The sequence below is a fragment of the Engystomops pustulosus genome, chromosome 10 (genome assembly GCF_040894005.1).
Source record: "Engystomops pustulosus chromosome 10, aEngPut4.maternal, whole genome shotgun sequence".
NCBI lineage: Eukaryota > Metazoa > Chordata > Amphibia > Anura > Leptodactylidae > Engystomops > Engystomops pustulosus.
This window is the reverse complement of record NC_092420.1, coordinates 98,455,074-98,470,685: the sequence shown is the minus strand read 5'-3', so window position 1 is coordinate 98,470,685 and position 15,612 is coordinate 98,455,074. Positions and strand designations below refer to the sequence as shown.

The 15,612-nt window shown below is 45.0% G+C and overlaps 1 protein-coding gene across 1 annotated transcript; it reads left to right on the top strand.

Annotated features, from left to right (window-relative positions):
• The first annotated feature begins 228 nt into the window (after positions 1-228).
• On the top strand, positions 229-14,587 carry SLC35D1 (solute carrier family 35 member D1). The gene is made up of 12 exons (XM_072126792.1): positions 229-459; positions 2,481-2,514; positions 2,594-2,680; positions 5,054-5,121; positions 7,421-7,492; positions 7,719-7,787; positions 7,898-8,000; positions 8,242-8,334; positions 9,735-9,802; positions 11,356-11,434; positions 11,573-11,655; positions 12,138-14,587. Exons 1-12 carry the CDS (start codon positions 263-265, stop codon positions 12,244-12,246), a joined length of 1,062 nt encoding a protein of 353 aa, XP_071982893.1. The 5' UTR covers positions 229-262; the 3' UTR covers positions 12,247-14,587.
• The last annotated feature ends 1,025 nt before the right edge of the window (positions 14,588-15,612 follow it).

The following is a 15,612-nucleotide window of genomic DNA, read 5'->3' as shown; positions in this document are numbered from 1 at the left end:
CACCCACATTTTAAAATAATCCCTCCCCCTTTACAGTCTTAGTAGTCATTCCCCGCCCATATACTAATATAAATCCACCCACATCGCGATAGAATCTTCATGCCCCGCCCGCATTCAAATCAGGACACTCACGCCCACTCCCGTATGCCCCGCCCACTTAGCATACTTCTGATACATTAGCGTGGAGTGCCAGGATTCTAACCACGCCCATCCGGTGTGCTGCCATTGGTTCCTTAGTGCAAGCGCCGCCCAGCTGTGAACCATGGCGGAAGTGAGCAGACGTCAGCATGCCCGGGTTAAAGGAGCGTCCTCCCCGGGGCCTCCCGCACACAGGGATGAAGACACGGGGATGGCGGCCGAAACGATGACCGTGTTCATCAAGCTGCTGGCGGCTGCTTTCTACGGCGTCAGCTCCTTCCTGATCGTCGTGGTGAACAAGAACGTGCTGAGCGGCCGCAGGTATGGAGGCCCCGGGCAAAGTCCAGTGCGGGGCGGGGAGCGGGCACTCAGCCACATCTCAGGCTGCACTCATCCTCATCACAGGCTGCACTCACTATGGACCACAATTATTAGTTACAGCCAATCACTGACGACCCGAAAACTTACAATCTCCCCATCAGACGCGGCACAATCCGGGTTATCACTGCTGTAATCTGCACCTTTGTAGTTGATTCTGTTACAATGTGTCCGGGATTAACTCTGCGCTTCCCGGCTATAATTAGGCTCATCCCAGCAGCCGCTAATACCCCGGAGCTATTAACCCCGCGATGTCCTGGTATCTTGTTGGGAGGTGGGACCGATGCACTTTGGGGGCAAAAAAAATAGTTCTTTTTCATGGGTGTTTGTTATTGTGTATCTTTAAATGGGCAGGTTTGGTATAGTTGGGGTCCAAAGAAAGGGACCCCCTGCAATGTCTAGTGGTCCCTGCTCTGCTGATGGTCCTGCCATAATGTGGGGTCCCCCTTGATCACTGGTCCCTGACCTCTCGTGCCCTGCATGGACCCCCCTCTGATATCTGTACATCCTTTAGGGCGCTCCATGCTGTGACACTTCTCTAGTCACTGTCCCTCCTGCTATATAACAGCCCCTCCTGCCCTGATACATGGCGCGGAGTCGCACATTTATGTGAAACTAGAGGAAGTGCAGGACAGGTAAAAATAACGTGCGAATATTTCTACGTTTCTCACCAAACCTGTTCCTGGTGACTGCCTGCTGGGACGGACCTTCGAGGTTTGCCTTCAAGGCGTCTTATTTTATTTCATTTTTTCAGCTCAGACCAACACTTGTTGCATTGCTTGGTGGATGATGGGAGTAGTTGTTTGTGTAATGATAGGTTAGGTTGTGTTTATAGGTTAGGTAAACATGTTGTCAAAGTCTTAGATGGATTGTCCATGTTAGGAATAATTTGACTGTAACTTTGGACAAGGGAAGCGCCATTTACAAAAGTTTGTGTATTGTCGCTCTTGTGTCTCATCTACATCAATGAAGCTCGGCTGCGATACCACACACAAACTGTGGTCAGGGGTGGCGCCGTTTCTAAAAGTTACAGCCAAGTTTTTCCTAACCTGGACAATCCCTCTAAGAATAGGATTCCTAATAAATGGCTGTCGCTGCCCTTTAATAGCATGACATGCGCAGTGTCTTTGGGTACAAGTTATGGGCTGAGGATGCGGTAAAGCTGGGTTGTGCTAGGTGTCATGGCCGCCAGGTTTGTTCCCACAAAGATTTTCTGGAACCTAAGGAATATAGTCACATCATTTTAAAGACTTGAATGACTTTGGGTCATGGATTTCTAGGAATGTTGGAGGACGGAGATTGTTACTTTGTGTCAGATGAGAACACAAGTGTCCATGTGGTTTCCATCAGTTCCGTCATCGTAAAAGCCGCCGGGCTCTGGGAATATGATTACAGGGAGTCCTGGGGCCCTGCTTCCATACAGCGCAGGGGGGTCGTGTCAGTGTGTCCTGATAATGTGAACATAAATTCTAGTTTTTTAATAATTTTTTTTTTTTTCCCCGAATGATTTAAAGACACCCCCCCCTCTCCCCTCTGCCCGCTGCGCCTGGGGTTAAGGTCACATGACTGTTAGATCTAAACTTGTCATAAGATATCGATTGACTGTGGGTGGAATTGTAAATAAGTTGGTACCTAACTTTTCCAGGGTCCCGAGTGGCAGATCTGCCTTAATTGCAGGAATGTTGGGTCGTCACTCCCATTTTAACATGTTATGACAACCCGGCTTTCCAGGGTGCAGATAATGTTTACCCTCCTGTCAGAAAGCGGACGCCAGGATTTATATTTACAAGGTCCTTACCTCAAATAGCATCTGATCTACTGCCGCACATTCCTGACCTGGCAGACTCGTGTTACAGCCATAATTATCTGTGAGTGTGAAGCAGATGTGATGTAGCAGTGCCGGGTGCGCGCGATGTGCTGTGCTATCACAGCAGGGAATAATGGCGCTCTGTTCTGTCTTGCAGGTTTCCCTCCTCGCTGTGCGTTGGACTTGGCCAGGTCAGTAAGAATCCACGGCTTGTGTGTTTCCCGGCGGTGACGTCATGGAGCTAACACTGAGTCTTCTTGTTCCCTGCAGATGCTGGCGACGGTGGTCGTGCTCTGGGTGGGAAGGGCTCTGAGGGTGGTGCACTTCCCAGAATTCGACAGGCACATACCTCGAAAGGTAAATCCAGGTCTAACGAATATTATACTTCAGGGAGGTTTCCAGCTCTCATCCTTTGGTTCCCGTGGCTTCGGCCATTAACGTGGCTCCTATAGGGTTCACTAAATCTGTGGTCATCTGTACAGTGAAACTGCTGATATCAGTCTTGTAGAGACTTCTGTAGGTCTGATTTCCTCAGCTTGGAGTGGCTGATAACAGGGAACAATAGACTATTATGTCTGCACAGCGAACGGGGCCAACGTTAATATTTGGCTTAGTGTGATACCAGAGGACCCAAATATCAAGTTTAAGGAGGGGGATGTATTGTACTTGCTGCATCACAGAAGACTATAGATGACGGAGGAGTTGCTGGGATTACCCGTACATGGAAGTGTTTAGACTGAAAAATATGACGCACATTGCCCTAACCACTGGAGAATTTCAAATCCTGGAATATATATACATATATCACAGTCCTGCTGCTACTAACACCATACACAGAGGTCTGATTACACATCTCTCTAGGGACAATACATGACACTGGCAGCACAGAGCACAGCAGTGTCAGGACCCTTACACCCCCTCCTCTCCCACACACTGCACCCGGAGAAGCTCCAATCCTGGAACAATAATAAATCGAACAGTCCTATGAAACCATATGAGGGCCCTGCCTGCAAGGGCTTATAGTCTGTGTATATTTTGGTATTAGGAGAGGGACTGAAATATGTATTTATATTCAAAGGTATTATTACACATCTCTGCAGGGACAATACATAACACTGGCTGCCGATGGCTCAGAGAACAGCAGTGTGAGGACACGCCCCCAGTGCATTTGGAGAATCTACAATCCTGGACTATAAATCCATATATCACAGTCCTGCTGCTATTGCCACATACACAAAGGTCTCATTACACTTCTCTGCAGGGACAATACTGATACAATACTGGTATTGTACCACTGGCTGGAGTCTATATGTCCATAACTGAATCACTGGGATAAAGGAGAAGCAGAGCTGTTATCTTTGAGGTTTCTGCACCTTATTGTGCCTTGTAGACAGGTAGGGCTCTGTATATAGGATCCCTGCAGGGAGTTACACCCTTATGTACATAGCTACTGGGAGGCCATTGTCTGTATTGTGCTGATGTACAGCGCCCCCTGCAGTGCCCTACAATGGGTAGACGATACGGCCTGTCATGTGTTTACATCGGGTACCACCCCGCCCGGGTCACAATAGAGATATAAGTCACTGGCATGGGGGAACTCTTGTATTTATGATAATCGATTGCTTTTTTTGACAATTTGTCTGAATGACCGATCTATTCATGTGCTGATGGAGGTTGTGTATTCATCATGTATTGGTGCTGAGTCCTCCAGTGACTGCAGCATTGATGCCCTGGGTGATTCACTTTTTTGGATTGATGAAGTGCTCTGTTTCTGCCATAGATTTACCAACTCTGCATTTAAAAAAGGGAGAGAAAAAAAAACTTCTAATCTGTATAAAATTTTGACAACATTCTACTCTTACATGCAATATTTCTGGATGAAATTTCTGACCACTCCACAAGCTTTACATTGGGCTCTCTATATTTTAAATAATAATTCTTTATGTATATAGCGCTGCACAGCACTTCCCAAATTGTAAGCCCCATTGGGGACAGGGGCCAATCTCATCCACCTACCAGTATGTTCCTATATCCATAGGAATGACTGGTGTCAGCTACTGCTCCTATAATGGACCATTGCATAAATAACAATTCCTTAATGTTTACAATTACTCCTTTTATCTAATGGGAAGCTGATATTTTAAGGTTGTAGTTTTCCCTCAAACAGGGTTATGTGCTCATGCGGCTGCACCCATCCGGGCCATACAAAGGCAGAAGCCCATGGGGAAGGTTATTGCCCTGCACATCCAACCGCAGGCGTTTATGGTAGACAGAATACAGGCTCCATAGAAGAGAAGGAAATTGTACTAATTTGTAATGTATCCCCACAGGATCAGTGCTCAGTGATCAGTGCGGTGATGGGACCTCACGGATTACAATAATGGGGGTCTGTTGTACTCCCAGTAGGATAGAGCAGGGAGTCGCGCATGCGCCGGCTGGACTATTCATCTCTATGGCACAGGTGAATGTAGCCAAGTATCGTCCATCTCCGTCAGCACCATAGAGATGAATAGAGCTGCTGTTGCATGCATTACTGGCTGCTCTATTCCTCTGGGGTACAACATTCTCATCACTGTGACCCCCACTGATCACCAGGTTACCCCCTATCCTGTCACTAGACAAACCCTGTAATATCTTTTTGGAGCTATAGGAAGAAAGTTCAGATTTTCATTCTCTAGATCACTTGATATTGTGTCCTATGTGTATAATCCTCCTCCTGTTTTATTCCAGACTTTTCCGCTACCTCTTCTGTATTTTGGAAATCAAATAACCGGATTATTCAGCACAAAGAAGCTAAAGTAAGTGTCACCCCCTACACCGTCCCTGCAGCGCCCTAGAAATGGAACTGGCGCCAGATTAGTTTTATTGAGCATTAAACTGTAACGCCCCAACCCCTTTAAGAAACCAGAAGCTTTGAGTGACTGAATTTCCTGAAAATACTCGTCTACTCTTATGTACCAGAAAAAACCCTCCGACCTCTGGGAGCTGAACTTTATATATAGATTCCATTATTTTCCTTAGGAGGTGCAAGTATGTTACCCCCTAATGGTGCGAACACAGATCATTGGCGCTTAAACTATAAAAAAGGTGAATACACGGCAATACTTGGGTAAATGGGTGAGATGACCACGATTGGATATGGCCGGTTGTGACTTGATATCTGCGATTGGCTTTGAAGAGCTTTGGCCGCCCCTTTAAGCTGACTAATTGTGAATTATAGGATCAAACGTGTTCCCCTCCTTTCCGATAATCTTGTAATGTTTGGGGCTTGTCAGATGATGTATAAGGATGTGAAGACTCTAATAGCGATGGGTTTTCACATTTTAATAAGGGCGCTCCATAGAGGAGGGGTCCCCAACGTGGTGCCGTGTAATACTGAGCTGAAGTCATGGCAACAGGGACGTCATTTTGGGTTTTTGAGCAGCCAGTTTGTCGGCTACTTGAGGGGGGGAAAAAAGGGATTGTCCACCACGTCTAAGAATTATTAGTTCATATAAAACAGGAAATTAGTTTTTCAAATTCGTGTAAAGATTTGCCATTTATATAAGTTTACTGAATTTGTCAATAAAGTTTATTGAGGAGTGTGCAGGAAATACTTGGCTTGTTAAGGGCCTATGGAAACCAAACATCAAATCAGATTTTGGCTTTCATTCACTGCAGAAATAAAACGGAGATGCTGATTGGTTCCAATCCAATTCTTTTACTTTTTCATTTTAAAACAACTTTATCGACCAAATGCCAGAGCATAATTCAGATTTATGCAATGGGAATGTTCTCCATTAGACTGTGTGTAACATTAGAGGTTATTGATCCCACATGGATAATAAATGGCTGTGTTGGTGTAATACAAGGCGCTGGGCAGCCGCACTCATTACACGCCTTCCCTGTACATGTGGAGACATATCCGTTTTACATTGAGTAATAACAAACACATGTCCAGCAATTTCCTGGAAGTTTTATATCCAAATACTGATATGGTGTCCGGCTGCCACATTACGATCTCTCCTGGGAGAGGGATTCGCTTGTTTGATGGTTTATTAAGAAACCATAAATAATATTGCACTATCTACGGTAGTCTTCTCTCTCTCTGTATAGACGCGTCTTCTCTGGTGCTGGCCTCCTCCGTCTTCTCTGGTGCTGGCCTCCTCCATCTCCTCCTCCTCTGTATAGACTCGTCTTCTCTGGCCTCCTCCTCTGTATAGACTCGTCTTCTCTGGCCTCCTCCTCTGTATAGACGCGTCCTCTCTGGCTCTGGCCTCCTCCTCAGTCTCCTCCTCTGTATAGACTCATCCTCTCTGGCCTCCTCTTCAGTCTCCTCCTCTGTATAGACTCGTCCTCTCTGGCTCTGGCCTTCTCCTCCTCTGTATAGACTCGTCCTCTCTGGCTCTGGCCTCCTCCTCCGTCTCCTCCTCTGTATAGACTCGTCCGCTCTGGTCTCATCCTCCGTCTCCTCCTCTGTATAGACGCGTCTTCTCTGGCTCTGGCCTCCTCAGTCTCCTCCTCTGTATAGACGCGTCTTCTCTGGCTCTGGCCCCCTCCGTCTCCTCCTCCTCTGTATAGACGCATCCTCTCTGGCCTCCTCAGTCTCCTCCTCTGTATAGACGCGTCTTCTCTGGCTCTGGCCTCCTCAGTCTCCTCCTCCTCTGTATAGGCTCGTCTTCTCTGGCGCTGGCCGCCTCCGTCTCCTCCTCCTCTGTATAGACGCATCCTCTCTGGCCTCCTCAGTCTCCTCCTCTGTATAGGCTCGTCTTCTCTGGCGCTGGCCGCCTCCTCCTCTGTATAGGCTCGTCTTCTCTGGCGCCGGGCTCCTCCGTCTCCTCCTCCTCTGTATAGACTCGTCTTCGCTGGCCTCCTCCTCTGTATAGACTCTTCTTCTCTGGCACCGGCCTCCTCCTCCTCTGTATAGACTCTTCTTCTCTGGCACCGGCCTCCTCCTCCTCTGTATAGACTCGTCTTCTCTGGCGCCGGCCTCCTCCTCCTCTGTATAGACTGGTCTTTGCTGGCCTCCTCCTCTGTATAGACTCTTCTTCTCTGGCGCCGGCCTCCTCCGTCTCCTCCTCCTCTGTATAGACTCATATTCTATACTTTTTCTTGCAGCCTCCCGATGTTCACCGTTCTCCGACGCTTTTCAATCTTGTTTACAATGTTGGCTGAAGGATTCTTGCTCAAGTAAGTGGCGGTCAATAAAGCGAATGTGTAATGTAATATCCGAGAGGATGCAGAGGCTGATTTGTGTGTGTGTGTGTGTTGTTTTTTTTTTTGTTTTTTTTATGCAATATTTTCATGGATACATTTTAGGATAATGTTCATTGCTGTATTTCGCGTGTACATAAAATGAATTCAATTTCGTTCATCTGTAAAATGAGTTGGACATCTGTACGATTCTTTTCCACAGGAAGAAGTTTTCCCGCAGCATTCAGATGACGGTATTCGCTATGATCATTGGGGCGTTTATAGCTGCCAGGTAATTTATATAATTATTAACACAAAAACGAAGCATTGGGACTTTTTTGCAGGGATCCTGCAACTGGTCTAATTTTGAATATTATTCTAATTATTATGCATTTTTTCTAGTTCTGACCTTGCATTTGACCTCGAGGGTTACATATTTATCTTGGTCAATGACGTCTTGACAGCAGCCAATGGGGCATACGTAAAGCAGAAGTTGGACTCCAAGGTAAGTGGCTGGATCCCTGAATTTTGGGAAATGTCGGTTAAAATGGCGGCCGATGTACAACTCCTCTTGGCCATTTTGATGTGATGTAATTGCATCAAGTTTGGGACAGGATTGGTGATCTGTACAAGCGTCTCTTCGACGGCTCCATCTGAGCAGGACCCGCACTCCGATGATTATGGGTCCCAGTGGCTGCACCTACATTATTGTTCCATTCATTGTTGTATGTGTTTTGCTATTCTAGGAGCTGGGGAAGTACGGTTTGCTTTACTACAACGCGTTATTCATGATTGTACCAACGCTGGTTATTGCATATGTGACTGGAGACATCCAGAAGGTAAGACCCTGGCAGCAGACATTAACCCTTGTTTAGCAGGGATACTGTTCAGAAGGATTCTTCTATTGGGATCTGCAGGGAGGGATGACAAAAATCGGTGTTCCTGCATTTACCTGCAGAAATCTTTGCCCCCAATTTCCAGGTGTCATCTCTGGTAATGATACAATAAAGAGAAAACCGAGGATGAGACTTTTAGACTTTGTCTTTTTAGACCAGTGGACAGTGCTCCGGCCAGGAGCCCACGAGCTCCTATATGTTTCAGTGTAGTGACAGGAGAATGATGGCCTTGTGCCTGGGTCAGGAGGTGCAGTGTATGAGCAGTATACAGCCCCCCTGCGTGTGTGCTGCTACTGGGGGACGGCACAGGCTGCTGAACAAAGGTCTTCTGTCTTAATGGAAAAGTGGGGAAATGAAAACCCAAATGCCAGCCCCCCCTGTAATCTGCTCCTAAAGGAAAGCTGTCACTATTGTTGTTAATGGGGTTTCTGTCCTTGTATTAGTAAATTTGTAGCACAGAATATATCAAGATCTCCTGGCAGGACACTTGTACAATGGGTGCGTTGGAATGAATATGATTTCTGGTTACTTACTTTCATAGTAGAAGAGTCTGAATGTAGACATAGGCCCATCACATCCCACCAATAATCATCCAGTTTGGTCCAGAAGAAGCCAAAATAACCCATGGTAGATGCCAATTGGCCCATGTTGGGGAGTAAAAATGAACCCTGTACCATGCGTCTAAAACGTGTGATATTATTACAGTGCAGACATCCTGGCCATGTATCATCCATGTATGTGATATTACAATGCAGACATCTTTGCCCTTTCTGACCCTGCACAATGTATCTGCCATCACCCAATGGCAGTGAGGTCCATACTGTCTCTGCTCTTACAGAGAATCCTGTCTGACTGTGGGAATTCATCTTTCCTCCAGATGTAGAGCAGACAGCTTGTTCTTTTTAAAGGGCCAGGTCTCCTGGTGATATTGGGTATCCGATACCTAGTGAGCAGCACGGTGGGTCAGTGGTTAGCATTACAGCCTTGCAGCGCTGGGGAACTTGGTTCAAGTCCCAGGGTCAACATCTGCAAAGAGTTTGTATGTCCGTGTTTGTGTGGGTTTCCTCCGGGTCCTCCGGTTTCGTCCCACATTCCAAAAACATACTGGTAGGTTGATTAGATTGTGAGCCCCATGGGCACAGGGACTGATTTGGTAAGTTCTGTGCAGTGCATAATCTGTAGGTGCTATATAAAAAAATTATTATTAGTGTTATTAGTTCCCAGTCATGTATTTTGTATTTTGATTTTTTTTTTTTTTTTTACCAAACTGAATACATACAAACCTGATAACTTGTTTTCTAATCTAACCTGTACTGATGTGTGTCGTGTGTCTGTTCCTGCAGGCAGTGGAATATGAAGACTGGGCCGATCCGTTCTTTATCTTCCAGTTTACACTTTCCTGTATAATGGGGTATGTCCTCCTATGTGTCACCAAACTATGCAACATTAGCCGTAGGAAATTGTATGTTGTGATTGAAAAATTAATAAAATATTAAAAGTTCAAATCACCCCCCTTTCCCTAGAACTGATATAAAATATAATAAACAGTAAAAATCACAGACACCTTGGGTATCGCCACATCCCAAAAGGCTCGATCTATCAAAATATAAAAACTGTTACTGCCAGCGGTGACCTCCGAGACGGGAAATGGCGCCCAAATGTCCGTAATGCGACTTTTACACCTTTTTACATGACATAAAAAAATGATCAAAATGTCGCACAGTCCTCAAAATGATAGCAATTAAAACGTCGTCTCGTTTCGCAAAAAAATGACACCTCACACAGCTCTGTGCGCCAAAGTATGAAAAAGTTATTAGCCTCAGATGGCGAAATTTTTTTCTTTTTTTTGTACACATTCGTTTAATTTTTGAAAATGTATTAAAACGCAATAAAACCTATATAAATTTGGTATCACCGCGATCGTACCGAACCAAAGAATAGAGTAGATGTGTTATTTGGAGTGCAGAGTGAAAGTCTTTAAAATCTGAGCCCACAAGAACATGACGCACATATGTTTTTTTTTTTTTTTTACATTTTCCCACATTTGGAATTTTTTTTCCAGCTTCCTATTACATGGCAGGGAATTATAAATAACATCACGGGAAAGTAAAATTTGTTACTCACAAAATAAGCCCTCACACAGGTCTGTACACGGAAAAATGAAAAAGTTAGGGTATTTTTACTCATTTCCCGCTCTCCATCTTCAAAAATCCATATGTCCTTAAAGGAAACCTACCACTTAAAAGTGGTAGGTTTAGACACATATACATGGCACCAGCTCAGGGTGAGCTGGTGCCAGAGCATATTTTTGTTAGGGGAACAAAGCCCCTATCGCCGTTTTATAAGTTATATTAACTTATAACTCGGCGCACCGCACGCGTGCCCATGCGTGCCCCGGATTCTAACGTGCTGGAGAGGCGGTGACGTCACGATCTCCCCGGCACACGCGCAACTTAGCACGGGGAAACAGGCCGTGCTAAGTTGTGCAGGCGCGCGTGTGCCAGAGAGCTCGGTGACGTCACCGGCTCTCCAGCACTTTAGAATCCGGCGCATGGTGCGCCGTGCCCAAGTGCGGTGCGCCGAGTTATAAGTTAATAGAACTTAGGGGAACAAAGCCCCTATCGCCGTTTTATAAGTTCTATTAACTTATAACTCGGCGCACCGCACTTGGGCACGGCGCACCATGCACGTGCGTGCCCAAGTGCGGTGCGCCGAGTTATAAGTTAATAGAACTTATAAAACGGCGATAGGGGCTTTGTTCCCCTAACAGAAATATGATCTGGCACCAGCTCACCCTAAACCTACCACTTGTAAGTGGTAGGTTTCCTTTAAGGGGTAAAAAAAAACATTAAAATACCAATCACACAGCCCCTCCTGCTGGCTGTTTATGGGTACTACATCTACTTATGGAGCTCCACTCTCTGGATACCGGGGGCCTAACCATCGACTTGTTTTACTTTGCAGATTTGTCCTCATGTATTCCACAGTCCTGTGCACACAGTATAATTCTGCCCTGACGACTACAATTGTAGGATGCATCAAGGTAGGTTTGGGGATTTGTGCTCCTCTAGTGTTGAGGATCATTTCAGGAGCCTCCAGTCTGAGTCTTATTGTTGTTGTTTGCATGTAGATGCACGTTACAAAAGTAAACAAAATAAATTTCCTCGTCTTCTCCCCCCAGAATATCCTCATCACCTACATTGGAATGTTCTTCGGTGGAGATTACATATTTTCCTGGACTAACTTTCTGGGGTTAAATATCAGGTACAGAGACTCAGTTTTGTATATAAAATCTTCTGCCTTCACTTTTATTTCCCACTTGTGGTTGTTTCTTTATTAGTTATATTATAGTAATATACTATTTATAATCGGTGGCTGCCATTAATAAGATGTATCACTGCACCAGGGGTGGCCCCTGGACGTGTGGCCCCTGGACGTGTATGGTGATGCTGAGGACAGTTTGCAGAACAGATGCATAATCCCCATGATATTAGAGATGCAGACTCCCCCATTTCCCACCCCACCCCCTTTTTTTTTTTTTTGGGTGTTATTCCAGGTGCCGGTCCTAACCCTGGACCCCTCCTAGTCTGACAGACAGATCTACACACAATCATATGTTTTCTTAGAAAATGAGATTGTATCTGCAGCTACAGGTTTTCTGCCTATTCCTCATTGCTGTGATGTGATAAGTATGTGGAGCTCCTGTTGTGTGTGTGCACTGACTCTCCGTCTCCCTTCCCCCGCAGTATTGCCGGCAGCCTGGTTTACTCCTACATCACCTTCTCAGAAGAGCACATGAGCAAACCCACCGACTCCATCAATAAACTGGACAACAAGGGGAAGATTGCAGTGTGAGAGCGCCCCCCGCTGGGTCGCCGCGTGCCCTGCATGTCACAGACATGAGCCGGTGCGCACAGCTATTGCTAATTTGCACAATCCTTTTAATCGAGACGATGCATTTTTATATATTTTAGATCGTGTTTTTTTTACGCAAAATCCTTGTATTTAATTCCGAAGCTGTAAAAAATTTTTTATAATTCCGCTCATCTGATACATTTCATTCCGATCCCAGGACTGCACCTCATACAGTGTCTCAGCCAAGTTTTAACTTTTTTTTTTTTTTAATTTTTATATCCCGCGTCTTGCTTACAGGGACGCGTGTTCGTTTCGGAGTGTTGAGCTGTTACTCAACCTGCTGATTGTTTCCCTTGTAGATCTAATGGTTGGAGGTGACTTGTGTTCATCCTCGCATCTGATGACCTATTGTAACTCATTGGTAGTAAGACGGAGCCTGTGATGTGGAGCACCCACCATGCAGCCACTGACTGTCACTATCATTATGGGGCTGCACGTTTTGGTGTTTGCAAACTCTGATCCAACCATCCAGACTGCAGCCAGTCCCTGGAGTGAAATCATACTTGCACAATAATATTGTGTATGTTAGTAGCAGCAGGATTGTGGCTTTTCCAAGTGCACTGAGGGTGTCTCCTTGCCCTGGTGCATAACTGTACACGCCAAGTGCACTGAGGGTGTGTCTTCTCCCTGGTGCATGAATGCACACGCCAAGTGCACTCGGAGAGCCTGTAATCCAGGGATGTAAATACATTATATTAGTGCACCAACGGTGGACACCATCATCACAGGCTCTGAAATGTTGCTCCTTTATATGACAGGATGGGAGAAAGATAAGAGGTCCTTATTAAAGGGGTTGTCTAAAAGTAGGCAAAGCTGCTTTCATCTAATACAGCACCACATAGGTCATGGCTGGTATTACAGCTTATACCCATTCACTTTGGTAAATCCTAGCTGCAGTACCGGCCACATCCTGTGGGCATGTGTGATGCTATTTCTAAAAGATGAATTTCTAACTTTAGACCAACCCATTAACAAGATTTCATTTTTCTATGAAAAAAAAAAAATCCACAATTCTTGGTGCTTAAGTTCAGCGCAGTGTTGTTAAAGGCTCTTGCATTGTGGATTTGTGTGGATGCTGTTCTATCACAGTGATAGAATCTGAGCGGTACACAAGATCATTGTGTCTTACCCCTTATGTAATCACTAGCCCCGCCCACTTGTATCATTTCAAAGATGTTCCATAATGGAATGTAGAATGGTCCGTGAAAGTAATTGGGAGTATTTACTGTGTATAACCAATTCATGATATTTCCTGCATAAGATGCACAGGTTTACATTTGTTTACCTTCCTTATTCATAATGTTTCTGCTACACTTGTTAGATGTAGCTTAGTTTTTGGTACATGGACAAGTGTGAGGTATCGTCCCTGTAGATCTGTATAATCATACCTTTGTATGTTAGTAGCAGCGGGACTGTGAACTAAGCATTTATATTCCAGGATTGTAGCTTCTCCAAGTGCACTGAGGGCGTGTCCTCACACTGCTGTGCTCTCCATGGTCCATATGCATGACTTCTGTAAAAATTAACCAGAAGCATTTACACAAACTGATTTTTAGCTTGTGACATTCACCTCTAAGCTACAATCCTGAAATATGAGACAGTCTAACTATTACTCAAATACACAATGATTATGTGATGATTGCTTTGGGCTCCAGGGCTGCTGCTTTTTGCATTGTAGCTGCCACTTGATTTCTTGTTTAGAAATTAAAAATGCCAAATTCAAAGCTTAAAATGATCCTATAACTGGGCTCATGCACAAATGCGTGTAGCATGTGGAAACTGTCTGTATGTGGGAGTCCTTGCATCATATTTCTATACAAATACAATGCAAGGGATGTCCTGCCTGCCGGTTGAGCAGCCTCATTGGCGGTGTATTACCTGTTACACATTGTCCGTGTATCCTAATCCTTGGACAACCAATTAGATGAGATACATACGTGCCATGCTGTAAGCAAGTATTTCCTCTGTGCCCTTTAGGCAGTCACCCCGTGAGCCTTGGCTGTAATCATGAGTAACAAGTAGTTTTGCTCACGGGTTGACGACCTTTTATGTGCAGATGGTTAAACTATTTCTAATTGTTTACTAACCCTCCTGCAGGGGGCAGTCACGCGCTGCTGCTATTGGAGCATTTGAACAAGACTTGTTTCCCATTGGTCTGTTACTTTATACAGTATATGTCATGTTGGTCTGGACTGTGTGGACTCTTATGGAGTATATGAGGCCTTATTTCTGTACAGAATAATTTTTGCCATTTTGTAATATACAATCAAATTTTAAACAAACAAAATGTCTAATTTTTTTTAATTTCCCCCCCCTTACTTCTTCTAGGACACTATTATGTAAAGGTTATACCTCTATCTATCATAGCTATTGATATCCAATATTAGATTGGGTAGGAAGGGTCTTACAATAAGCTGTTTGCTGAACTTCTGCGGAGGTCACATAAGCTAAATGAATGATGAGGAGCCGCTTTACCGCTCCCAACCATTGAAATGTACCTCTACCTACATCATACAGCAGCAAAGCCGGGTGCACAACATGTGGAGCTAAAAAAGTTACCAAAATCCAGGCACCGTGACCCTGGTAATCTTGTTAGATTTGTTATCCTCATTCCTGCCTTCTTAAATAATGAGCCTGAAGGGCTCCAGGGGGTGTTGCCAGAGACCCTCCATGCTGTAGTCTGACAGGCTTTTAAACTATGGAGTGGTCCTGGCCAGAGGGGCTCTGGTAACACCCCCAGGAGCCCTTCAGGCTCTTTAATATAATTTTAGGAAGGACAAGGATCAATGGATAATAAGATTAATACTAAGTTTTTGAAACTATGAACACTGCAGAAGAAATGTTATGACTGGATAACTTACATTCTGGTAAAGCTCTGTTCTTACATGGTAATGAAAGAATATTCTGCACAAAGAGAAATAGTAACTTGCCCAAAGCTGGAATAATTCACAGAAATCCTAGTATAGAGGTAGAAGCTCAGCCACGGTCAGTCCTCAGCCTGGATGCACTGCAATCCAACAATACCTGAGACTGCCTGCAGAGCACAGCAGTGTGAGGACACGCCCCTAGTGCACTTACAGAAGCTACAATCCTGGAATATAAATCCATATATAAATCCATATAACCCAGTCCTGCTGCTACTAACATACACAAAGGTCTGATTACACATCTCTCCAGGGATAATACATAACACTCGCTCCAGAGAGCACAGAGCACAGCAGTGTCAGGTCTGATTACACACCTCTCCAGGGACAATACATAACACTGGCTGCAGAGAGCACAGCAGTGTGAGGTCTGATTACACAT

Excerpts from the sequence above, each read along its gene's own strand:
- SLC35D1 (XM_072126792.1), top strand. The coding sequence starts at position 263 with ATGGCGGAAGTGAGCAGACGTCAGCATGCCCGGGTTAAAGGAGCGTCC. Across the intron at positions 2,515-2,593 it reads TGTGCGTTGGACTTGGCCAG|ATGCTGGCGACGGTGGTCGT; the intron begins GTCAGTAAGAAT and ends TGTTCCCTGCAG. Across the intron at positions 7,788-7,897 it reads GGGGCGTTTATAGCTGCCAG|TTCTGACCTTGCATTTGACC; the intron begins GTAATTTATATA and ends CATTTTTTCTAG.